This window comes from Abramis brama, assembly GCF_963993115.1.
Source record: "Abramis brama genome assembly, chromosome: 14".
NCBI classification, from domain to species: Eukaryota; Metazoa; Chordata; class Actinopteri; order Cypriniformes; family Leuciscidae; genus Abramis; species Abramis brama.
Window position 1 is genome coordinate 13,651,126 of NC_139976.1, and position 25,598 is coordinate 13,676,723.

Below are 25,598 nucleotides of genomic sequence, written 5' to 3' on the forward strand. Positions count from 1 at the left end.
TTTTTCTATGAAACATAAAAACAAATTCCACACAGTGGACATCAGTTCAATGATGTTTTGGACCCCATTGACTTTCATTGTATAGACAAAAACTGTTAAAACATTATACAAAATATTTTCTTTTATAAAGTCATACAGGTATGGAACAGCATGAAGATGAGTGAATGATGACAGTATTTTTTGGGTGAACTATCCCTTTAAAAATCATCTGTCTATATTTCCATCATGCTTGTATTTATGTCATTTTTCCTGTTAAATACAAAGGTTTCTATGAGATTGAATTGTGGAAAGGGAACGTATTAATCCTAAAATAAAATCATGTTAATTGTATCACTAATATCTGATACTACTTTGGTTTTTTAGCTTCTATGTGTAGTGCTGTAGCTCATATTCTGCTGGTTGGAATACAAAGCCTTTGGGATTCAGAAGGGGGTGGTTGGTTGTATCAGTATCCACTAATATTCAACCTTCACCGCCTTCTAAGAGAGACCAGGGAGGCAGTCCATGAGATCAACGATCTGTCACTGATAAAATGAACTGTCAGCTTTCATTTGTCTCCCTCTGGCGCGCACTACTTTACTCTCTAAATCATATGAGTGACAGAGCACCGGTTACACTTTGCCAAGCTCTATGATCCCTACAAACAAAACCACATGCAGGAAATTTGTCAATTAAATTATGACAAAAACGCCATAGTGTTGGTTTTGAGAGTAACTGGCAACTTTCCAAATCGCCCTTTCTAAGCAGGTACAATAACTTCACTTCTCTCGACCTCATAATCTAATCAGTTTTATACTATAAAAAATCTTGCGAGTTTGTTTTTACACTGCCTAAACCAATATCTGTTGGTTGCTCACTGGCAAGAACCCAGCCTGTGTGCTACAGGGTCTTGGAAGCTTGTCCCTCTCAGTTACTCAGCTAATAAGGCGGTGGACTGATTAAATCGCCTCGTGAAGACATGGATACGATTGAGCGAGAGGGGGATGGTCAAATGGGTCTGTGTGGAGAGAGCAAGAGGAAGGCTTCCTGTTCTTCCTGTTTTCACCGAGAGGAGGAGGCTATCTGCATGTGGCCACTGTCTTAGCTGTTGACTGTATGTCTGTGAAAGACAAGAAGACATATAAAATGACCCCCTGACCCCTGTTTCAAGCCCATGAATAGTGTATACAGTATTCTTTTTATCTCTTTGAGGTCACGCACCCCAGCAGAGTGACATGCTTCAGAGGGACTTGAACAAGACTCAGGAAGTCAAGCCAGGCATTTGATTTGTAAAAGACCTTCTGACAAGCACACCCAGCAGGGAGAGTATATACATAGCAAGCTTCAGATCTACCCTAAACATCACCTTAATAGTGACCTGACAGCAAAGGCGGTGTACCTGTCAATATGATTTTTGTCATTGAATTTTTAATGTGTTATATCACTGGGTTTTTTTTCCCCCATTGCATTTTATTAAGTATGGAGGTAATTTTTTTCAATTTAAATATTTTTTAAAATATAATATATTCATGTGAAAGCTGAACATTCAGCAGCCATTGTTCCAGTCTTCAGCATCACATGATCCTTCAGAAATCATTTTAATGCTGATTCGAGACTCTAGAACATTCTTATTTTTTTCAATGTTGAAAACAGTTGTGTAGCTTAGTTTTGTGGAAACTGTGATACATTTTTTTAAAGAATTTGAATGATGAATAGAAAGCTTAAAACAGCATTTATTTTAAATGTAAATATTTTGTAACATTATAAATGCCTTTACTGTTACTTTTAATCAATTTAATGCATCCTTGCCAAAATATATAAATGTATTTTTAAAAAAATATCTTACCAACCCCAAAAATTTGAACAGTATTTTATACTGTATATTTATATATTATTTGTGGGGAGGTTTAAACATCCATAATTTTTTTTCATAAAAGGATAAAATTTTGCCAGCAAAGTGATATGCAATACTGTGGCATCATTTATCAGAATGTAGAGTGTGTCTTTCTTTGAAATATTTGCCAATCTTACCTGATGTAATCATAAAACAAATATTCCTTCTTTTTTTTTTACACAGAATGACTGACTTTTTGATGACTACTGCTGACTGCCTCTTTCCCAACTACACATCTATTCTCTCTCTCCAAACATAGCCTATTTCTTCCCTATGCATTATTATTGTTTGAGGATGCTACTTTTATCTTCCTCTAATTCCTCCTCTTGCCCCACATTCTGCAGTGTGAGCCTTTTCTGCATGCTGACAACCTGGTGAAAAACAGCCTCCTCCTCCTCCTCCGGGCTGCCTGAACATCTGTCTCTGCAGCACTCTAGCTCTTCCACTGAAACCCACAGATGGGAGACCCAGTAGGAGCCCAGAGCCACACAACCCAAAAGGGCAAGCAACAAACACTGCATACTTAATAACTTTAAGTACACATTGCATTGTTGCTGTTTTCTTCCTTATAGCTGACTGATTATTTTTTGTTTTTTCCTTTTTCCACATTTCATTTGTGCCATTATGACATATTTATGCTCTATTTTAAATGAAATGAAATTAAATAATCAGCATCATGTCCTTAACAGTTTTTGTCATTTGAGTTAGATGGACTGACTTGGAATGGATTTAACTTCGCCATTTTGTAAGGGTTTCACCATTGAATTGATGTGAAATTGCTCAGTGAACTCAATACCCTCAATAGCAGCTTTTGTTTTATTCATTTATTTAAAATGCATTTTATTGTCTATTTATATTAGAGATTCAATTCGATTTTCAGTTTATAGTGGATAATTTGTTTTGGAGAGAGATAACACTCTGATTGACCTTTGGGAAGACACCCTTCTCATCCCCTGCTGGACAGGCCCGTGGCTTTTGTGAATTAATTTAGGCCTGAACTCCAAGTGAACCTGGTCAGTGGAGATGGTGCTGACAGTGCGTGGCTGCTGGGGCAAATACTGTGCAAACCCAACACCCTAAGTAAATATTGGAGCAGTCCATCAGATGATCAGGGGAATGAAACAGGGTTGTCAAGTCTTTGCAAACTTTCTAGAAGAATTGAGGCTAATGGAGATAGTATCTAGGGTTAAACAGTACCCTCCCCCCCCTCCTCTCTCTGTAATAGCAATCTGATGTTCCAAAAATAAATTAAATTAAATTAAATAATAAACAGATTTGCAGTTAAATGTTTATGCAAACGAAGGTAATTTGTTTTATTTCCCAGTACATTACATATAGGCCTACCCCCGGTTTCACAGACAAGGCTTAAGCCTAGTAGCCTAGCTTAAGCCCATGTTTGAGATGTTTTAACTGAAAGCAACTTGCACTGAGATATCTTAAAATGTTAGTGCCATTGTTTTGCCTCAAGATGCACACCAGTAATGTTTTTCTCGAAGGCACTTTGTAAAAGTTACTTAAATGAAATTGAACTACTAAGGCCTTATCCTGGCTTAATCTAAGCCTTGTCTGTGAAACCAGGCCATTATAAATCACTCTTCTTTCTGGCCTTGTTGAAGAATGTTCAAATACGATGAAAAGGGCCTTATGAATTATCATAATGACTTGGAGTTAGAAAGGGTCTTATACTCAGCTACAAGTCCTATTTCTTTACCTGCCATATTGTTGCGCTGTGCCAAGTAGGATTGAAACCTCAAATCTAGACAGTGAGTGTTATTCTGGGCACCAAGGAGTGTTTACATGTTTAGAGAGCTTGGAGGCACAAAAAGGTGAAAAGGTCATAGGAAGCCACCCGGTGTGTAATGCAACATTCCTCTTGTCAAACTATTCAGACTAGAGCAACACTGATTTAAATTAGGTCCCATTGTATTGCAACATCCTCGGACAAAGGACACAATCTTACCAACATCATGAAAAGCCTTTTAATTAAAAGAAAAATCAATAAATTGATTTAAATCGGATGTAATTATAAATCAAACATATTTCAGAAAAATAAAATATTTATTTATCACAATGTCACAGGCCAGGTTGTTTTCTAAATACATGAACATTCAGTCAGTCTGTCAGTCTTTTCAACTGTTTTTTTTTTTTTTTTTAACAGAGGAATGAATCTGTAGTGCAAAATAAGATATCAACTGATGGCAGAAAAAAATAACATTTAAAAGTCTTGCTTTTGACTATTAAGCATATACCCTGTTAAACCATGAATTCAGTAGTTCTAATGCAGCAAAACTGATTACTTTAAACACACTTGCACACACTAGCACAATGCTTTGTCTAGGACAGCAGAATAAGTTAGGTAGTTCTCCACAGCACAGAAAGTTCGTTTGAAACAGAAGTTCGTTTGACTCAAATGCACGTAAGAATCAAATAGTAGTGGAAGTGTCTGAGGTAGGCGAAGCACCCGGGGATGAGCTGTTTGAGTTGTCTGCGCTTTGACCGGAAGAGCAAAGAGTCGCTCGTTTAATTATCGGGACTGTTCCTTCCTTCTCGCGCTTCTTTTGCTTCATTCTGCGATTCTGAAACCAAATTTTAACCTGCGTTTCGTTCAGTTCGAGGGTTGCGGCCACCTCCACTCTGCGAGCCCTGGTCAGGTACTTGTTGAAGTGAAACTCCTTCTCAAGTTCGGTGAGCTGCTTGGTGGTAAAATTGGTGCGTATTATGTTCTGCTGGCCGTGGATCCCATATTCGGCGACTTTAGACAACATTATGAATAAAAAAAGATAAGATTAGAAACATCATTTGACAATATGACAAATAATATGACAAAGCCTTCGTTAATGTAGTGGCCACTGTACCCTAAACTCACCTGTTTTAGGGGGGTTCCTCTTGACTTTCATCCAGTCAAATGTTGGTGCTTGTGTGATGTTCGTCTTGGAGTCGCTGTCACTGTCAGGGGAGACCTGGTACTTGCTGAACGTGCCATAGCCGTGTGGTTCGTGTTCTCCGTAAGGAAATGACTGATAATGGCTTGCAGAGACCGAGCCAGGCCTGCAGTTCGAGTCATTGTAAGTTCCAATGTTGGATCCCATATTCACGACAGAAAAAGCAGGGGACTGAAGGCGGATGTGGTCATCTGTTTGAGTGAGAACGTGCTGATGTCCATAGTCCGAGAGAGGAGGTCGGGTTTGCTTGCAGAAATTGGTGTGTCCAGTTTTCCCCATATCCATATTGATGTGGTATGGCTGTTGTGCATAAGTTGTGCCATGAGTTTCGTGCGACGCTGGTGTAAAACTGTTTCCTCCGACTGGCCGTCCCTCGGGAATGTAACTATTTGTACTACTTGCACAAGCACTTGGCAAGTATTCTTGTTCCATAGAAAAACATCCAACCTTCGAACTGTAAGTGTTAGCACCACGGTTATAAATCGTATAATCTAAGTAGGAATTCATTGTTGACTGACCAAGCAAAATTGATTAAGCAGGGTCAATATACGCCGATGTGTGGTCCCAGTGCCCCTACAACCTCGAAGCAGTACGTCAAACCACACAAAGTTCTATCCGAGCTCATATCAGTTAAGTGACAGATCATGTGACTAATTTTGCACCAATAGTGTGCGACCTGCGGTAGCACTCTGGGCGTTGCAGGTGTCCATCAAACGATTCGTATTTACATGACAAACACATCAATCGAATGCACCCATCAATCTGATGAACTGCCAATGTAGATCTAATGTGAATTAAAGCGAGCGCAGCGATTATAACAGTGAATTTATTGTATTCGTGACGGAGAGGACAACTGAAGTTGTGTTGAAAGCTATTAATAAATAGGCCCTAAAAATTCATCATACCCATAGGCCATAGCCTACGTAGACCATTGACTTGAAGTAGGCTAGTCTGCCTTTGTGTGTGTTTTTTTTTCCCCTAAAGAGTTTCTTGTGCTAATTTCAAGTCAAAATTCCTCATTTAACAGGACTGAATGAACTTCTATACACCAATAGCCAGAGATTGGCTTAATCTCTCTCTCTCTCCCTCTCTCTCTCGATATAGTGAGCCACCCTACTTTCTAAAATAATGCTTATAGGCCTAATCTCCCATTAAGGTAGCCTAAGGTTTTATATAATGCTAGAATATTTTGCTCCTATTTAAGCAGAGGGAGATCGTGAAACATGCCCTTGGTTTATAGGATTAAAAGCAAAAGATAAGATCGTATGGGCTATGCTATTTCGATTAGTGAAACCCAAAACATAATTTTTGTGTGCAAGTGACAAACAATTTCCATTCGAATAGAGAAAATTATTAATAGGCTAAGAGTTGTAAATTGCCCCAAACTCTGATGATTATCTTGATTTCAAATGAACATCGCGAGAACCTTGAATTGAGCCCATCAATGGGCCAAAATAAATTATAAATAACACGCACTAAAATGTCAAATTCACAGAGCTTTTTTAACACAATAATTTGAATTATTACCCCAGTGACGTTATTAAATCAACCAAGTACATTACTATAATACTTATTTACCATTAAAAATTAATTTTGGAAATATTACATCAAACTGGCATTTAATCATTTGAAGGGGGCATTACGCTCTGGGGAACATGACAGTTTTGTGGTTGTCCAGAGAATGCTACCCATTAATGTATATAGACTGGATAAGCATACCCACCCATATTTGCGAAAGGGCCTTTGACCTGAGGCACTGTAGATGCCATCAATAAATAGCCTAAATATCTCGCATGTTTCACTCAAGACGGTGGAGATCGGCTGTTGATCAGAGATGGTCCAGCTATAGCAACGAGAGACATTCTTTGAATCTTTTTTGCCTCATCCTCCGGTTTTGAAAACAGACTATTATTTTCATCTCAGTAGAGGTTTGAGTAAACTGGGCATTTCCACACGTCTCCGCCAGCACAAATATGGGTTGAAGAGGAACTTCGCTGGCTACAGCTGGTCACTTGTAGCCTATAGCAGTACGTGCTCTTTTTGAGGCAATGAATCCCAGCGGGGTTTTCTTGTCGCTCCTGAGCTGTTAAAGAGGATATAATTCATATTATTTGGATTTGAACCAATTATTTGGATAAAACTCGCATTAACAGTATTTGAATTAACAACAGCGAACACAGATTTCCCACATTATCTGTGAAATAGGCTTGCCTATGATTTTTATTTAACATTTATTAGGCTACTAATTCTAATATTGCCTCATTATTTGTGGTAGCCTACTGGTAAATAATAGGCCTAATTTAATTTAGATATCTGAACTGTAGGAATATTTACTCACCACCAAATGCCGCGCTCCTCTTTGTCGTTTGCTTGAATTCTGTCAACCAAGAAAATATGGGTTGGTAATACATTTAGAACTTGTTTCCTTGATTCCTAAAGTTATCTCCGGTAGTTTGCAGGAAGGAACACTGACGTGTTAGTTGTCTTGATTGAGGATGGTGTAACTACAACATCTTTTTCTCTCTCTCTCTCTCTCTCGTTTATACGTCCTCTTTATCTTGTTCTGTATTCCATCTCACTGTGCAAGTTCGTCTTTAGTCTCTTACCCAATGTGTTTGGTGTTGTGATGAATTATGTCATTACGTTCAAATGCAGAACGACATTGTTGCAAATAATTCCGCGACGTTGTGAGACAGGCGTTATTGTTGTTCGTTATCTGCGTTTTCTGGACAGCTTTCATCAGTTATGGTCCTTTCTGTGGGTTTAGAAAAACTCTGGCCTCTCGTGTCATGTGACAGTATGATTCCGGAGGCCCGCTGGAAGATGACCTGCAGGGTCAGAGCAACACGGTGTGAGTCAGGGAACATGAATCCATCATCGCAACTAAAAGGACAAAAAGATATGAATAGTGTTTATTTCGCGGAGCATGCACTGCCAGAAACCAGAATATCTCACTGTGCTGCTGACAAAAACACATAGGCTAAAGTATAACAATAGTCTTTTTTTTTCTTCTTCATATATTCTGCTTATTAGTTAAAATGCGCCTTGTTGTGCAATGTGAGCAAATCACAAACTCAGAATAAATTAAATATAATATATAATAGATTTTAAAACAATTTTTAGCTGACACTGTGCAAAGAAATGGGCTGAATACATGTAGCCTACGAACAATTGCATTAAAAATATTAAACATAGCCTGTATGTGCTAAAAAAAATAATAATAATCCGTTTAAAAATATTTGAGAAATTATTTTCCTTTTAATTGCTTTTTTATTTTATTTTTTATTTATTTTTTACATTCAGGGTGTCGAAATAATTCTACAGATTTGAGAAAAAATAGCATATTGGTAGCGGAACAATTAACTGTTTTATGAAAAACTTAAAAATAAAATAACCATGTGCACTTCATATCCTCGTTTTATTAGACCCATTAGCCTTTAAGTTCTAGAGACATCTGATCTTTGTATTGCTGCGTAATATCGTCTGTCTTTTTCTATGAGAACCAGGAAGGTAATTCAACCAGAAAAACAACGTTTGGAAAATCGTTAATCATGAGCATCAAAATAATAATGCTCTTGAATTAATTATCTCGAATGTAAGTAGGCTACAACAAGATCTCAATTGAAAATCACTTACATCAAACGGTTCTGGTGACATATGGTTATGGAAAATAATAGCTGGAGCATGTAAAATAAGAAGATGGTGGCTCTTTGAAATGACAAAATATATTTATTCTTAATCGTGACTGGGATGATAAAAACATAACTAAATAACAAAGAAAGAGACTAGTTGGGGAAAAACAATGGGGAAGGTTTGTGTGCAGTGGTCTAAAACAACGCACAAAGCCCAGTGAACTCGTCTTGAACCTTTGCCAAAATACTAGGGCTATTAATCACCCAGACAGATCCTCCGCCATTCACAAACTGTGAGCTTATTCTTCAGCAGCTTGATTTCGCAGAGAGTCACAAATCACAGAAATATTTGCTATTACATAGCCTATATTAAATCCTTGTTGAAAACAATAATGTTTTCAGGTACACCCCGAAGTCCTGCTGTAAGTGTCACTGAATATGAGTGATGTCTTATTTATGTATACAAATGTTCCTCTCCATGATATGACGATAGAAATGCAATAAATGCTTACCAGCCTAAGTGATAAAAGCCAAAGGATCGAGTGTATCAAATCTATGGGTGAGCAAAAGACCCGGGTAAAATGTGCATAATGAGCCAACACTAATCAGACACATTTTAGAAAAGAAAACATCATAACCAAACAAAAATACGTTAAATTATCCATATTCTGTCTAAAGCGACATCAGGCTCCTGAAAGGAAATTGTCCTCTTCTGAGAGGATTACAAATGCCTTGAATGTAAAAGCTGATGGAGGCAAAGAAGGATGTCTCTCGGAGTTAGCAATCGATATAAATTGAACTGCGAAACAAACAAAAATTAAGCAAGATCAGGATGTTGCTCTGAAGCGGTATTGATGTGGTGTACACCAAACGATCAAGAACACAAACCAATGAAGAGATTTGTGCTATTTTAAATTAAATAAGCTGATAGTGGCTCGTGTAGGTTTAGTGAGATAAACAAACGTTTAAGGCATTTATTGAGGAGCCAGTTAAAATTAATTAAATGTTAAATTTGCACACATTAAATTACATGTGTGCATACACTAAAATACAGAATACAAATAGGCTATGTTAAAACAGATGATGCATATATCATTGGTTATGACGACGAAAACTGAAATTACTTTTTATCTACAGTAGGATAACGAGTCATATTTCTGAAAACACACAAATAACTCTGACGCGTGCACCATCAAAAACATTTTTAGATTCTCCAATATGTCAGCTAACATCTTTACCATAAAATGGTTGTAAACGCTTGTAAAGGGAACATCTGTTTCGAATTATTCGTGCATGATATTGTAATTAGTGATGTTGAAGATGAGAGAGTGCCGCTGTCTCGGGATGGTTCTGCGATCAATTCCCCAAAGGTCCGAGGGCCTTTGATCTCTCAAGTTGATCTCTAGTGTTCCATTGCTTTGCTCATGTCATTGTAAGAGTGGATTCGTCATAGACGGCCTAAACTGATATAGTCACCATCAGACGAACCAATCTAGTCCTTAACAATCTAACCTTAACCATTTTATTGATATTACCAGTCCTTAACCCAACCTACAACACAATACTTTATAGGCCTATCGGTCACTTCATTACATTAATCATCGAGATAGACTTGTAGGCAAAAAATTTATGAGCTTAGTCTGTTACAATTGTATACTCATATATTTCATAAGGCTGTACAAAAACCTGCAAAAATCCAGGAAACTGATTAATTCACACACATATGCCTACATAAATGTTAAGAATAAACGTATGCGTTTAAAGTAGAAAGTGTGCGGTAGGCTACATAACCGCGTATTCTGTAACAATTTTTTCGCTAGTAAACAAATAGCCTATAACACGAGGTACTTGCATAATATAGTTGAACAGGGTAGTGTTTTCATACAATTATATTTAAATGAACGGATTACGAATTTTTCCAAAGGAAGTGGAAAAAATATGCATCTTAGTATTGGCCTTTACATGTTCTCTTCAATTCTGCGGAACTACAGTAGCATATAGCATCTATTAGCTTTAGATCTAAAGGCTTACTCACAATGTGTGGTGCTTATGCTGTGCGGTTGATCCTACATTCTCCCTCGACTGTTCACAGCAATGAGGATAGCTTCTTGCGAGGGAAAAGCCCCAAGAAATTTCTCCCAAACTCACTCAAGTTAGCTCGGCGAAAAGCCAGTCTTGACGAATTGGCTACGTTGCCTTTCTGCTCTGCAGCCTCTTCATTAATAATTTAATTAATCACGTGACTGGCAAATAAGGGACGTGGAACCAGTATCTTTTCACTTTTACTTAATCCACCTCTTTACCCTTCACCGTGAACTACTCTTTGTATCAACGAGAGACAGAAGTCTATTTTATTCAAGAAATAACAAAAATAGCCTAACCACACAACACTATGGATAGGCTCTGACTTTCTCATTATTCATGCATTATGTAATCTAAAAGCAAAGATAAATCCAGTTGATATCTGGCAGTATTTCCTGATGTAAAAATGAGGCTACCTGTTTCTTGTCATGTTCCTTCTTCTCAATTGTCTGCAGACTGTCCATTTGATGAATAGCATGGAAAACGTGTCCAGGGTCACACGCAGCCTCATTGGAATACACTTGTTGCTACAAATAAAGGAAAGTAAAACCAGGTTTAATTAGCATAATGAGACATTGAGTAACACAGTTTGTCATATCCTGTATTTACAATTTCGATTACTGTATTATTCTTATGTAAATTGCTAGGCTTTATAATTGTTTTATAGCCTAAATGTTATGAGCCTCTGTGCGTTGATGGATTCAGCTTTTTTTGCTTGATATCTGAAAAATAGTCTGTCTCTGAGAACATGGGAAAATACATTTTAGAGAGTTTTAGAATGCGAAAATGGTTAAAAACAAAGTGGTGACCAAAACCACATGAATGATCCTGCAGGGTTTTTAAAAAAAGAATAAATGCCGAAAAATTCCTCACGTTGTCGCAGGCCAGCATTTGTCTCCATATGACAAATGATGTAGCGCCATCAGGTGTCTAACTTTCAAAACCTTCGCATCATGTTTAGGATTTATTTTAAGCATGTCTCTAATAATGACACACACACACACACACACACACACACACACACACACACACACACACACATTAATAAAAAAATAAAAAAGCAGTATGCAGGGGACAAAAAATGTGTAGGCTATCCACAATTCCACTACGGCGTCGTGTTTATGTCAACTACATATTCCCCAAGACACGAATTTGCGACTTTCTATTCACACAAATTCGGATCTACAGGGTATATATAGATGACAGACATCATCGGCATTTGTTAAACTTTTCTGCCAGGCCAAATGTTACCCCTTATTGTGAATTTGTTGAAAACAACAACAACAGCAACATTTGAGCACAGATATAACTTTCAGATTTGCACCCATTATATCATGTGCATTAGGCATTTTAGTTACTTGATATTTACTTTCTCTTATTCCTCAATATTTCTAATCCTATACTAATCAAATATACTATCTTAGTTAGGCTATATTAATATACCAGCTTGTAAAAAATAAAAGCAATAACGCAAACCTGATTCATTGCTTAGTTGGATGAAATCCTGATATCATAAAGAGATAAGTAAACTTACTATGTGCCTCACTCTTTTGCACAAACGGTGGTCCCCATCTTGTTTCTCGATGTCTCTATATTTTCTTTGCCTCCAGTACATTTCACATTGTATATCCATTTGTACAATTTTACGTATTAAGCATATGGCTTTTTTCTCTCGGACTTTCATTTCGTGTGTCTCTGCAGGAGCCTTCCAACAGCTTCATTGAAGACATCGCAGAACCTTTTGGGCGCATAACGATCGATTAAAGATGAAAAATTCAAGATAACCTTAAGCGAAATATCGTTTATCAACTTCATTAGGCAATCCTGCTGCTGCACACTTTCGATTAGTGCTTTCCTGAACGTTATCGCACTACCGAGTACAAACAGACCGCTGATTAAATATTCCCCAAGAATTCTTATTTTAATTTAATTCAACTTTTATAAATACACATATAAAATATATGTTTTAAATGACTAGACAAATAGCAGTATGGTTATTTATAAAGTTATTTCAATTATTTCGGAAAAAATAGCATACCTTCAAATACATCATAGCCTACAAGAATTTAACTAAGTTTTATATTAGTCACTGCTCTCAATTTTTATTTTTATTTTTTGCCATTGCCACAAAAGCTGAGAATGGTGCCATCACAGAACATAAGCTGGATGAGTGACCTCAGCATGAACTCTGATCCTTCACCATGCCACGCACAGTATGTTTTCTTTCTTTTTTTTCTTTTTCTTTTTTTTTAAAAATATATTCTATAGGCTAGCTATGATATTTGGAAATTTCCACATTTAATATTTCTAACAGAAAGCGATTTTTTTCTCACTAGGTCCCATTGCTTTATGATTACACCCTTCCTCATGGTTTATTTAATGAGCTATTTTAACAATAATTGTTTAGACCTGGGTCCCACACCAAAAACCAACAGAAGACAAATTGAAGCTGCCACATTCCAAAAGCTTTCCATTTTCGCAGTTTACGTGTTTTTTTGTTTGTTTTTTAATCCCTAAACATACTAGCCTAATTTTGTTTTCATGAAGAAAAAAAATGAAAGCATCAGAATGTCCCGCTATGCAGAATGAGTAAAAACCGATCAGGAGCTCGGTGTGAGGCGGGCCCTGCTGGTGATGAAGCAACATTACATCAATCTAAATATCAACAAAATAACGTTCAGAGACATTGCTTTTATTTATGAATCAAGCAGAACAAAATTCATAATAACAGAACTTTCAAAATAATTTAATCTGTTTAGCGTTGCGTCGACTAGGATACAATTTACTTGCTCTTACAACTCTCCCACAAAGTCTGTCCCTCTCAACAATGTCGTCTCAGTACAAAAATGCCTTTAAGAGAATTAGACCGAACTGACTGTTGAGTGAAAATGTATTCCAAAACTGCGAAGGATTACCATCTAGTCAGTTTGGCATGGACCTTGTGCTTCTCTCGTATAAGGCATGTGTGCCACTCTTGTCTCCTGACCTCGGAGTGATCCCTTCCCAATGAATAATTGATGAGAACAGCGCCCAGATTACCCCTATCAATATGCAAAACACATTATAGGGGTAAAATGGGACTTTAATAGTTATGAATCGAAGAACCGTTTCTATCGCGAGAAAATAGTTACATCCTTACATCCCATCTTAGTATCTTTAAAAAAATAAAATAAACACACAAACGCTTCAGACCTCACCTCCAAAATATTGCACCAATTTCAAAAGTCCAGACAAAAAATAATGTGCAATACAAAAGAAGGTAAAACAAAAACAATATGTATATATTTTTCAGACTGATCTTTGCCTGATTAATCACACAATTTACCAATGAATAGAATACCAACAAAAAAATGTAGGCTACCATGTGAACTTTCTCTGTATATGTTTAACCATGATAAAATGTCTCTATTCCAATTTTTTGGACATCTGTTGTGAACAAGATTTTTTAAATGTTGTAAAAGTGAAATAATTTTTTGATTTATTTCTTCAAGTATTACTGAAAATATAAGGATAAAATATATTCCATTATCCACGCAAAATAAACAGCTTCGCAAATACAAATTTGAACTTATTATGCATTCAGCCACACATTTAAGGTTAATGACTTTTCTTTTCTTTTTTGACCGAGTCAAAATCCACCGTGTTTTACAAATGTATTTTATCATTAAATAAAATGTAAACCAAACAAGTCTGCATTCTCTGACATTTATAAAGCTTTAAACTAAATTGTAAATTGGCTAAAATTCGTGATCCTTTAAAAACAATTAATTAAAAGCATGAACATCTGTAGCCAAGAAAGAGACTTACTTGAGAACTACAGAGAAGACATCTTATCGTTTCACATCCAGCAGAAATATTATGAAAATCATTGTTGACAGCCTAGTCAGCATGGAATATAAGGACTGTCCAGTTTGAGAAGACTCCGCATGCTGCCCACAACCTTTAGAATCCCGCTGAAGCAGTTAAACAGTCAGTTACATTCAAGAATGTGAATTATGTAGCACATTGTCAACCCCCCTAAAACCATAAAACTAACTTTATGGACCTCACGTGACTTTTTTAGAGCTACATGTTGGTGTTATGGACTGGACTTCAGAAGAAAATAGTCAGGTGGATTTGTGTTTCCAACCAAATAATGCAGATGGTTAGAATATCGTTAATAAGTGAAGGGGTTGAGTTGTTGTGCTGTGACACATAAGTGCTGAGTTTGAGTATTGCCATTTTATCAGCCATTTTCTTTACCGATATCCATAGTTTGCTCGCAGAGCGCAGCAAAAACTGAATGGACTATATGCAACAGAACACATTAACAGTAACACCCATGGCTTAATTTAAGATAGCCTATACATGCACAATGGTGATTTCATTTAAGTGAAAATTAAAATATTTAAAGTGTAAAATATCAGGTGATGAACTGGTGGGTGAAATAAGAACTAGTGTCCCATCATGTAATGAATTGTCCAACGTTGGGATCACTAACCAAACAGGCCTAAACAAAAAGAGACTTTCATGTATGACTGAGAGAAAACTTTATTTTTCTTTTTGGATCAACTCATTTCAGTTCAGACACAAATACAAAAAAAAATGGCAGAGATACCATCAACATGTCAATAACAAAACATTTTTTTTCTCCAACTTTTAACACAGAACGTTCATAACTCACGTTGTGCACTACAAATAACATATTGGTCACTACTGTATAAAGACATTCTTCATGGACATCTTACGAGCCCAAAGTAATCTTGTGCTGCAGCCTAAGTACACAAATGTAAGTGCGAAAAGATTATTTGTCTCGCGATGCAGGTATCATCTATACGAGAAATCAAAAAGCCCGGTACATAACAAGAATATAGCATGTTGCGTGAATAATACATGACGTTTCAATACAAGTTCAAGGATACAACAAAAGTTTATTTTCTTTTTTTTTACACTATCACTTAAGATAGTTAGGTAGTGCGAGTTGTACTGTACATAATTCTTGTAACAGGTCTAGAATACGTTGCACGAATAGCTCACATGGAACATGCTTTCCTCCACGAATGTATAAACTTGACACACTTGACATTCACACTCATTTTATGGCAATTGTAACTAGTTTAGCATATGTGATAACAATATTCAAGAGCTGACAATTTTTGAGTTACACGGGGGAAATCACACGTCGTCAGGTGATACCAACAAGCTGAAAGGTGCAGCGTTGTAACAGTAGTCGAATTTTCCAATTAATGTGACGTGATTTGCTCAATTTTGAAATGCGCTCCCCGCCGTAGCCAGACTCATGCTTTTCAGTTTATTGTCCTTCTTCCATTTCATCCTGCGATTTTGGAACCAGATTTTGATTTGCCTCTCTGAGAGGCAGAGAGCGTGAGCTATCTCTATTCTCCTCCTGCGTGTTAGATATCTATTGAAATGGAACTCTTTCTCCAGCTCGAGCGTCTGGTAGCGAGTGTAAGCTGTTCGAGCCCGTTTCCCATCAGGTCCAGTCATATCTGGCATAAGCAAGGGCAAAGAGATAATAAGCAAACATCACCAAGCCATCAAACGGAAATGGACTTAAATGTCCGTTACATTTTGGATGTTGGACTGCTGGCTGATTACAGTATATTCAAGGCGACGTGTAGTTTAGTAGCCTACCATTGCATTTTATGGCTTTATTGCTGCACACATGCAATAATTTTACATGCAGTCACCTCCCAGATAGAGTGGTTATTCTCTATTTAACCTATACTTAGGTGAAATCAATGGTTCGTCAAAGGATTATTGTTTTTTGTAAGACAAACATTAGTTCTAAACGAATAAAAAAAAACATGCATTTAATCCACGTATACTTCAACTTCTTTAATAAACTGTTATCATCCAAATAAGGCTTTAAATTTTTCATTCTATAATGCCTAAATAAAAAAGGAGATGTGTATACCATGGTTAATGTGCAGCTTCCTCATCCATGGGAATATCTGTGGAGTTTGACCGTCGTTGGGTGTTGTAGTCGAGGTCGCCACAGATTCTTGCTTCTGCGTACGTGTGGTGCTGGTGGTCTGTGCTCCTTCCTCGGTCTCGGACGAGACATTGGTCTCGTCTGTGTCCGCAAAATGTGTGCTATTGCTGCTGGTGAGATTGTTGCTGTTGGTGAGTCTGCTGTTGCCGGTTGGTGTGCTCTGATCAGATGGAGGAGATGAACCCTTCAGTTCCAGAGTCTCGCTGGTGGCACAAGACAGGGGATTTGGAGACGAGAGCGAGCAGCTCGACTGTCTGTACCGGGTCTCCTGACCCGTATTTTGGAAAGAGCGAGAATTATCTCCAACTTCCCCGAAATGGCCATTGTTGGGACGATTTACACTAAGGTCTATTCCATTGTAGTTGTAACCGAAAGACCCGGAATGCATGCTGGTGGAGTCCCTGTAAGAAGCGTTCATAGCGCCGTTAGTACCATAATTTAGTAACTGATAGTCAGACCCATTTGGATAGCGCCCTGAGAACGAGTTTAGAAAATAAGAGCTCATTTGGATGTTTTAAAATGTCTTGATTTGTAGATCTTGGTCGTTAAAATCCAGCGCCGCACAATTTATGATGTAATAATGAATTATAGCAATGCACTGTACTTCGTTTTTGCCATGTATGCGGCCAAATATGGGAGAGCGTTAGGGCATCACGTGCCTTTGTTGACCAGTCGTAAATTCTCTCTGATGACTTCAAGAGGTAATTCATGCTCTATGGTTACAAATGATGACGAAATGATGATCGTTAGGTTCAACTCAATGGTGCCTCCCCGTCGAGCGCCACATCCCACGTTAGCGGAGGGCGTCACCTACTGGAAGAACTGTAACATAACCAAACACCTGCCAATTTCGGAAAGCCTTTTTGCTGCATAATTTTGTAACACTATTGGAACACTAACACTAAGTCGTATTTACAAATAGATGTAAGCTAAATTAAGGCAAAGTTTGAATATTTCTCGTCATTTTTCTTTTCCTTTTTCTTTAGTTTTAGACTCTCAAAGCAATCTTGGCTGTTTCAGCGACTTTATTCAGTGATTCCATAGGCTACCAAACCGCATAGTTGGCTTCTTAACATAGGTTAGTCAACCTAGTTTTTGATAGTCAAACTAAAACATAGACTAGATCTACAAAATAACAAAACAAAAAAAACAAATAAATCAAATAAAAAATAGGCCATATTCCTATTTCAAACTGACCAGCACAGCTTCACGAGGCAGTAAATTAAATTAAAATATATATATATATATAGGCTATATAGCCTAATAATAATAATAATAAATATATATATATATAGGCCTAGCAGATGTCTATCAGATAAAATATTTTATAACAACGCATAAAGCTGATAATAAAATGTCTCTGGCTCATTGAGAAGATGCCCATACAAATAAAGAAGGATAAACCACAGTATTGTTAAACAATCATTTTATTGACAAAATGACATTGCTAACAATGTATGATAACGTGTTATTCTTAGTGCATTCACATATACACATACACAAAAGTGACGACCCAATAAATTAAGCATCAAAATGTCCCATTTTCTTCTTTTTCTAGCACACAACATTGAACCACATATTCAATGTAAGACCATTAATCCCGATGTTTTAAACATGAAATTATGATTTCTTTCAAATTATAGGCATTATAATATTCAAACAGCGAGGAAACATTTGTCTTATTAGTTTAGACAGGCCAAATACCGCAAAATATATAAGTGGTAAAAGCACCTCCCATATCTTTTACCGTCTTTACAGAGGTGATTTAGAAGCATGTTTTTTTTGTTTTTTGTTTTTTTAAATGAAAAAAAGAAAGTCTCTCTTGAAGCTTATTAGGGCAACATAAAACTTATTAGGTAGTTTTTTTCTTGTTGGACAGACCAGTACTTATTAGTTCAAACTACAGGCTACATGTTATGTACAATGTTTCCAGGGCTTCGTCATAAGCTGCTTTTAACATTTACCCCGCCTTTCCACCATCCTCCTCTTCGCTGCCCTTTGCGGAGTTCATCACTTTATTCTCCTTTTTCCATTTCATTCTACGGTTTTGGAACCATATCTTTATCTGACGTTCCGTCAAACAGAGAGCGTGCGATATTTCAATTCTTCTCCTTCTGGTCAAATATCTGTTAAAGTGGAACTCCTTTTCCAGTTCAAGAGTCTGAAACCGAGTGTAGGTTTGACGACCCCTGCGGCCAGTGCTTCCAGGCATTCCTGTCAAAAAGGTGAAAGAAAGATATGCTAGGTCAACATCCAGTAAACATACAAACAGGACAACGTGAACAATAAAAGAACAGTTACAATCGTTACCATTATCATTATTACGAAGACTGTTATTACTGCAGCGACATCAGATTTGACATCTGCATTTTATCTAGCCCAACACGTTAAGAAATTATATTAAAAGTCGTTCAGTTGAGTGCATCTTACTGTAATGGATAGCCTAATAAAATGTGGAAGACTTGAGCGTTTATACTTTACGGTTACTAAAATGCGCAATAGGCTATTCAGGATGCAGCAATTTATTTTACCTGGGTAGCCTATACCTGTCTCTAAAGATTGCAGACTGTGTATCTCTTCTTTTATATGTTGACATAGAGTCGTAGTGGAAAGTAGTGTGAGATTCTCTGACATGCAAACGTGTCTTACCATTACACGAGTTCATCCTCTGCATCCACGGGTAAACCGGGGTACACGGTTTGTCTTCACTGTTAAAATATCTCTCTGTAGCCTGTTCAGAGCAGTCCGTCTTGCACTGGTCCTGAGTTAGGACCAGCGAGTCTTCCAGACCTCCGATAGCGCACGAGCGGTCAGCGGTTCGGTAAATGTTCGGTGTTGTGTAGTCACAAGCACTGGTGGATCCGCTTCGTCCAAAAACGCCCCCAGCTTGCTGGTAATACGAGGAGGTGTAAACCTTGTCCTGGACATTGGTAGCTCCGAACGTAGCGCTTGGATAATGTCTTAAAGGATCTGTATATCCAGAGGAATATAACGGTATCTGACCCAAGAAAGACTCCTGTCCTCCGGGTAGGGACACGGGAAAAGTTGAGTTGACGAAATAGGAACTCATGGGGTGGCCAGTGTTATTGTCCGAGTGTTATGATTTGTTGTGTTTTATAGTCCAAGTGGTTTTTGCCATTACTTTATCTGAGATTTGGTTTTAGCCGAAGGGGGGTGGCGAGGTGCCAATCTGAGACCGCGGGGAAACGGACCAGCTGATCAGTGCCTGGCCAATCCTGAGCACTTCTGACAACAGGATAACGTGTGGTGGGGGCCCTCTTGTTGCACAGAATGGAATCCCCAGGGCATATCAAAACACTCAGACGCAAGTGTTTTTCTCCGTTTAACGCATAAAAAAAGAACGAAAAAAGAAATCTAAAATGCAATAATATCAATAAACAATTACTTTATAGGAGTATGTGGTTAATAATGAATTTCCCCGCCACATTTTCTATTTTTTTAACGAAATATTCAACACGCCTCAAATATGTGTGCAACTGGGCGTCATTTTCATTTCGACTGTCTTCATTAAAAAATGTCTAATGTTCAAAATTTTGAAAATCATGCAGACATCATGGCTTAATTCAGGTGCACGAGAGAATTTCAGAGACGTACAGACGGACTCTCACTCTCCAACACGAACTTGTACTGACCTTTACCCTCTTTAGCCTAATAATACCGTATTGCTGTTTACACATACAGCGCGCCCTCTTGCTATAAAAACAAAACAAAAAAACAACCCAGCATAGATAAGACACAGACACAACTTTACTTCAATACGCTAATTTATGAAGAGTGATTATGCTAGTTTTAGAAAGACTATAACTTGGGCGCATTTTCAATATAGGCCTTCCAAACAATTGATATCTCTATCCATCTATCTATCTATCTATCTATCTATCTATCTATCTATCTATCTATCTATCTATCTATCTATCTATCTATCTATCTATCTATTTTACCGTTCAGAATGGCTTTCACGTTGTATATCGAAATATTGTGTAATGTTCTCCATGCAGATGTGCAACATATTTAGTGAACTCATGAAAACCTGCTTCAGCAATACATTATGTAACCACAGCAAATTTCCTATATTAATAAAAACATGCATCAATGGTAAATAGAAGAAAATACAAACTCAACAATCCACGTTAAAAAAAAATAGGCTACACCTAACACTTCCATTTTAAATTCAATCCAGCCCATGTCGTTCTTTGTTGTCTTGTTTAAAATAGACAACGTCAGAATTATAGCCTATAACACAATTACAGGACCGGTTTGCATTTTATTTTAAAATTGTAATGTCTATAGTGTCTTTGAAATATACAAATTAATTAAAAACAAATGAATAAGTTAAACATGCTTTGAATTGTAATATTTAAATAATAAAGTGGCTTAAGCCTTTAGTTAATGCGAAAGGAAACCTTTCAGAAAAGCTAACCATTAATCACTATTCTGTTTTGTAAATTAATAAAAATTGATCTTTATTATTGAATATCGATAGGCTGCTGTAAGTACTTGATGACGTTATCGTTGTGTTTATCACTTGGAAGGAGGATGGGCCATCCTCGTATATTCTTAAGACTGCAGCGATTCTTTTGTCGTTATAATTAGATTAATTAGATGTCTGATGAAGTAAATTATAGATATGATCACCCTATGACAGGATACAAATCTTTATTTTTTTTAAATATTATATAGTATTGTATTATTAGTAGCCTAAACTTGACCCACTCAAAGAAAGAAAGAAAGAAAGAAAGAAAGAAAGAAAGAAAGAAAGAAAGAAAGAAAGAAAGAAAGAAAGAAAGAAAGAAATTTTAACGAGGACGTTACACAATTTCAGTGCAAGGTCAATTTCTAAGAGCATAGAAATATAAAATATCGTAGAGCAAGAGCAAAGACCATTAAAAATTAGACCCAATGCATAAACCATTCCCAAATTGCATTTGTCGATTACTTGCTCATTGTAGGCACACTTTGGTTAAACATATAGGCAACAATAGACGTCTTGAGTCAGTCAGATCACATGCAGAGAAGACCCAAACACAGACACTGGATTTCACCACAGTTACCACATCTCGTCACTAGATGACATCACAGAGCAAGAACTGAGAAAAGGTGTGCTTCTTCAGGGACACACCAGAACAATTTTTTGATTGTGATTGTAATTCAAAATCAAACATTATTTTGGTTATTCAGATTCAGAATGACAAAGTTATCTAGCCCATACAAAAATAAACAAAATTATCGTTGTCCCCCAACAACAACAACAACAACAACAACAAAAAACATCAATTAGAAAGCTGTTGATGCTATGAGACATAATCCTTCACAAATGTCCTCAGAAACATGAATGAATGATGGAGAGATGATGTCATGGGTTTGAGCAAATTCTGTGAAACATTAAGCTACCGGTATAAACAGCAGAAATTACAATGGCTGAAACATCCAACTTTAACAGCCAACTTTACAGCCCTTAATTTAAAAATAAATCACAAAAGGACTTTGCAGATTACTGTTATTATGGGGAATTGCTTTGCTATTAAGAGACTCGGTAATGCTGATTTGTAAACTCAAAGTTAATGTAAATCTCATAATATTCATTTGAATGGAGCGGCCATCTTGTAACTCTGTAAATAATACTTCTTTTTAAGCATATATATTTAACCAAATAAAAAAGTTAGCATTTAAAAACATTGATACAAATAGGTCTATTTGTGACACGCATCATGTCGATCGTTTTAAACCGTCTTACGATGCCTGAAGTCTTACTGCATGTTCATACTAGCCTAGTTCTTATCTACTTAAATTATCTAGCCTATATCTGTTTGTGTTGTTATACAAAAGACATGCTCAAGAAGATGATATTGTGTAAGGAAATTTGTTTTTGCATCATGACATCGCTGGAATAAGTGGAGTACAGAAGCCTATAGGTCCAGTCCTACCTTTTCTTTTCCCGTTCATCATCGCTTCAGTGGAATGATCCAAAACAATCTCGCAGATTCGTCGGTTAACCAGGATCTCGTGTCGTATTTTTTGGATGTAGCCTACGGGTAAGACCGACAGAGCTAAAACTTGACAAATTAGAGAAGAATAAACTAAGGTCCTCAGTGAATTTTGACCCTTGCACTCTTAGATGATGTGAAAATCTAAAGACGCTTCGTACTAGCGTGACGTCGAGCTTTCCATCCATATTAACGCACACAATTCGCCCAGCTCAGGAGAATTTGTCTTTCCGTCTGCTTTAACAAAACGTAAAAAACATAAAGGACAGAGGTGCTACTGACTGCGCCCTGACCAAAAGAATGCTGCATTATAGCCACTTGGGAAATCATAAAAAGTTCATGTTCACAGAGAGCTGCTCACGTGACCCCTGTCAGCCAATCCACTGGCAGAACCACACATAAAGTTCTATCACAAAGTTGTAAATTTTCATAAACAGCTGTGAGTTTATTGCTTTGCTTCAGCAGCAACTCGGTCGCCGCCATCTTTATTCGTTAAAAGAGAGAAAAAGCACGCCTTCACTTCATTAACAGCCAAAGATATGGGCTATATCCATTATTTTTTTGAAGATGAAGAATTAAGTCTATTAGGCTACTAGCATTTCTGTTTTATAGATGGTTCATAGACCAGCTACACAAAGGTTTTGCAATGTTTATAACTAAACACAACGAAAATGTAACGAAATGTAGAGAGGAAAAACGATTTCCATTTAGGCTATTGAAATAGAGGCTCCTTTGACCAGTTGTGGCTAAAACTAAAATGGGCCAATTACACTAAAAATTAAAGAGCACCATTCCCTCTTTCTCAGTAGTGTGCGTTCTTTTGTCAGGTGACTTTAAGAGAAGAATAGACAAATGGAACGTGAAAGCTTTTTACAGCACTAAACATGCGTGGAGGAAAGAATTGCTTCCTGTATCTACGAACAAACACTTATTTCCGACATTTATTGGGGCCATAAAACAGTATAACCCAAAAGTGACCGAGCATGGTCTGTAGGTTATACCTCGAGAAGGCAATGCTCTTGAAGATTAGCAGCGCGTGCTGTCCAAAAAGGCCCAAAAAGCAGCATACGAGGTATACATTCAGAATTATATTCATTTCAAATTTTAGCGTGTAATACAGTGTATCCACTCTATATTCGTTTAAATTTATGAACTCAGCAAGTATGTTTTTGAAATTGTATAGAACGCTACGTTTTTGTGTAATAGCCTGCTAAATAAAATATAGAATCAAATTCTTACTCATTTAGCTTAACAAACGATATGCATGTCAGTGTTTTTCGGTATTGTATTCTTAAAACTTAAAAAAATAATAATTCCATCCTCATAATATAAGCGTTTCCATCTGTTATATTTTGAGTTTAGTCATTTCTATTGAAGTTTAGCTTAAGAAAGGGAAAATCAGATGGCATAGACTGAGAATTATATTGAATTTAATTTAATGTAATATAATTAAATTACGTTTTTCTTTTAGGCCTATAAACGATTCTAAATGTAGCCTACTTGAATTCGTTAACTGTAGGCATATAGTTTAAATAACTTGTTTTAAACTGTTTTATTTAAAAATGATTAAAAATGTATTTATTAAAAGGACATTTTAATGCATGATTCTGCTAATAGGCCACACATTATGGATTTGAGCCCACAGAAAACGGTGATGTAGGCTATAATATATATGTATATACCACCGTTTTCTGAGAAGAGTAGACAATGTAATACGTACGTGTAATAGCCTACATTTACACACAAACAGAAGTCTTTTTACATTATATATTCCTTCAAACGTATTTTCGTCAATAATAGTAGGCTATTCAGATAATATTTGCCCACATGAGATCAGATGAAAGGCCCAACGAAGTGTGGCATAATATATTTCGTTTTTTATTAATTTAGGATTACATTACAGCTAAAAAAATATATTTAGTTACTCCCGTGAGATTGTTTTAGATTGTGATCTTGATATTCTCAGAAACGAGAAAATAGGCAGCTTTTCATAATTAAAACTTAAGAAAATATCTGATATAATAATTATAATAATAATACATTTATAAAATATATAAACAATCTGTAACACCTCTATATAGGCCTCCTTATAAGCCTGTACGCCCAGCCTAAAGAAAACGCTAACATTTTCTTCTGTCCAGGCCTCAAAATTCGTTTAATCTCTTTCTTTAAAAATACGGGCTTTTAAAATGTTTGATTTCATGATGTCTTCATGTCTTGCTCATAGAAAAAATAACGAAATACAATTTAATACAATTGAAACCATTAAAAAATATATTTATATTTATTCTTGTTCCCGACTGTAGACCCTTGCCAACATCAAAACTAGGTTTCATATTTTGTGGACACACACACACACACACACACACACAAGGCAGGCTTGCAGCATTGGTTTCCTTATATTAAGAACCATTTGAGTGGCTGGTTATAGTTGGATGTTTTATCGTTCTTTGGAAGTTAAAAAGTATATCTGTATTTGAATATACAGCTCAATACCGTTTAGTCCTCAGCAGATAAACTTCAAATCAGTTCCTGTGTTCTATACCCGTTGCATACATTGTTGTTTTAAAATAATGCAAATTCTTATGACATGCGGGCCTACATTTTACCTTACTTTTGTTGTTTTGGCAAAAGAATATCATGCAACATTCATATTTCCATTATTTCGATTTCTCTTTGACAATTTAATAGGCCATAGTCTCTCTTTTTCTAGAATATTCAACATTATTCTGGTTGGTCGTGCACTTCTCATTGGCCGGCTCATTTTATACATGAATACAAATGCAGATCACATTTTGCCAAAATAACGGAATTGGTGCAGGCTACCTTTAAACATAATCGAAATTCGTCAATTTATATTTAATATGCATTTTTCAGTAAAACGATCATACCAATATAATAGGCCAATATTATTTGAAAACATTTAGACTTACATTCCGTTTAACTTGACCAAAATCCTTTAATTTCTTGAATTAAAATTAAGGAGAAAAAACGCATTAAAATGCCATCAAACCATTCTTGTTGTTCTGTATATTGAGGTGATATTATCAGCTTAAATGCGACTTTAAC

At 36.6% G+C, this 25,598-nt stretch overlaps 3 protein-coding genes across 5 annotated transcripts; all 3 read right to left on the reverse strand.

Annotated features, from left to right (window-relative positions):
• Positions 1-3,838: 3,838 nt before the first annotated feature.
• Positions 3,839-11,056, reverse strand: hoxb1b (homeobox B1b). Of its 3 annotated transcripts, XM_084134632.1 has the most exons (5): positions 10,946-11,056; positions 7,422-7,643; positions 7,154-7,192; positions 4,740-6,898; positions 3,839-4,625 (listed from the first exon to the last, which is right to left on the reverse strand). In XM_084134632.1, the coding sequence occupies exons 4-5, from the start codon at positions 5,320-5,322 to the stop codon at positions 4,297-4,299; spliced, it is 912 nt and encodes a 303-aa protein (XP_083990758.1). In that variant the 5' UTR covers positions 5,323-6,898; positions 7,154-7,192; positions 7,422-7,643; positions 10,946-11,056; the 3' UTR covers positions 3,839-4,296. The 3 variants fall into 3 exon arrangements, with proteins under 3 accessions (XP_083990758.1, XP_083990756.1, XP_083990757.1); XM_084134630.1 differs by having other exon boundaries at positions 7,154-7,643; XM_084134631.1 differs by lacking the exon at positions 10,946-11,056 and adding an exon at positions 10,483-10,552 and having other exon boundaries at positions 7,154-7,643.
• A 4,024-nt stretch (positions 11,057-15,080) lies between these two features.
• hoxb5b (homeobox B5b) lies at positions 15,081-17,142 on the reverse strand. Its single transcript, XM_084134756.1, has 2 exons — positions 16,447-17,142; positions 15,081-16,018 (listed from the first exon to the last, which is right to left on the reverse strand). Exons 1-2 carry the CDS (start codon positions 17,027-17,029, stop codon positions 15,771-15,773), a joined length of 831 nt encoding a protein of 276 aa, XP_083990882.1. The 5' UTR covers positions 17,030-17,142; the 3' UTR covers positions 15,081-15,770.
• Positions 17,143-17,993: 851 nt separating this feature from the next.
• hoxb6b (homeobox B6b) lies at positions 17,994-19,707 on the reverse strand. Its single transcript, XM_084135867.1, has 2 exons — positions 19,174-19,707; positions 17,994-18,738 (listed from the first exon to the last, which is right to left on the reverse strand). Exons 1-2 carry the CDS (start codon positions 19,592-19,594, stop codon positions 18,485-18,487), a joined length of 675 nt encoding a protein of 224 aa, XP_083991993.1. The 5' UTR covers positions 19,595-19,707; the 3' UTR covers positions 17,994-18,484.
• Between the last annotated feature and the right edge of the window lie 5,891 nt (positions 19,708-25,598).

Coding starts and splice junctions, on each gene's coding strand:
- hoxb6b (XM_084135867.1), bottom strand. CDS start 19,594: ATGAGTTCCTATTTCGTCAACTCAACTTTTCCCGTGTCCCTACCCGGA. Junction 18,739..19,173: donor GAGGATGAACTCGTGTAATG/GTAAGACACGTT, acceptor CCTTTTTGACAG/GAATGCCTGGAAGCACTGGC.
- hoxb5b (XM_084134756.1), bottom strand. CDS start 17,029: ATGAGCTCTTATTTTCTAAACTCGTTCTCAGGGCGCTATCCAAATGGG. Junction 16,019..16,446: donor GAAGCTGCACATTAACCATG/GTATACACATCT, acceptor TGCTTATGCCAG/ATATGACTGGACCTGATGGG.
- hoxb1b (XM_084134632.1), bottom strand. CDS start 5,322: ATGAATTCCTACTTAGATTATACGATTTATAACCGTGGTGCTAACACT. Junction 4,626..4,739: donor GAGGAACCCCCCTAAAACAG/GTGAGTTTAGGG, acceptor TGTTGTCTAAAG/TCGCCGAATATGGGATCCAC.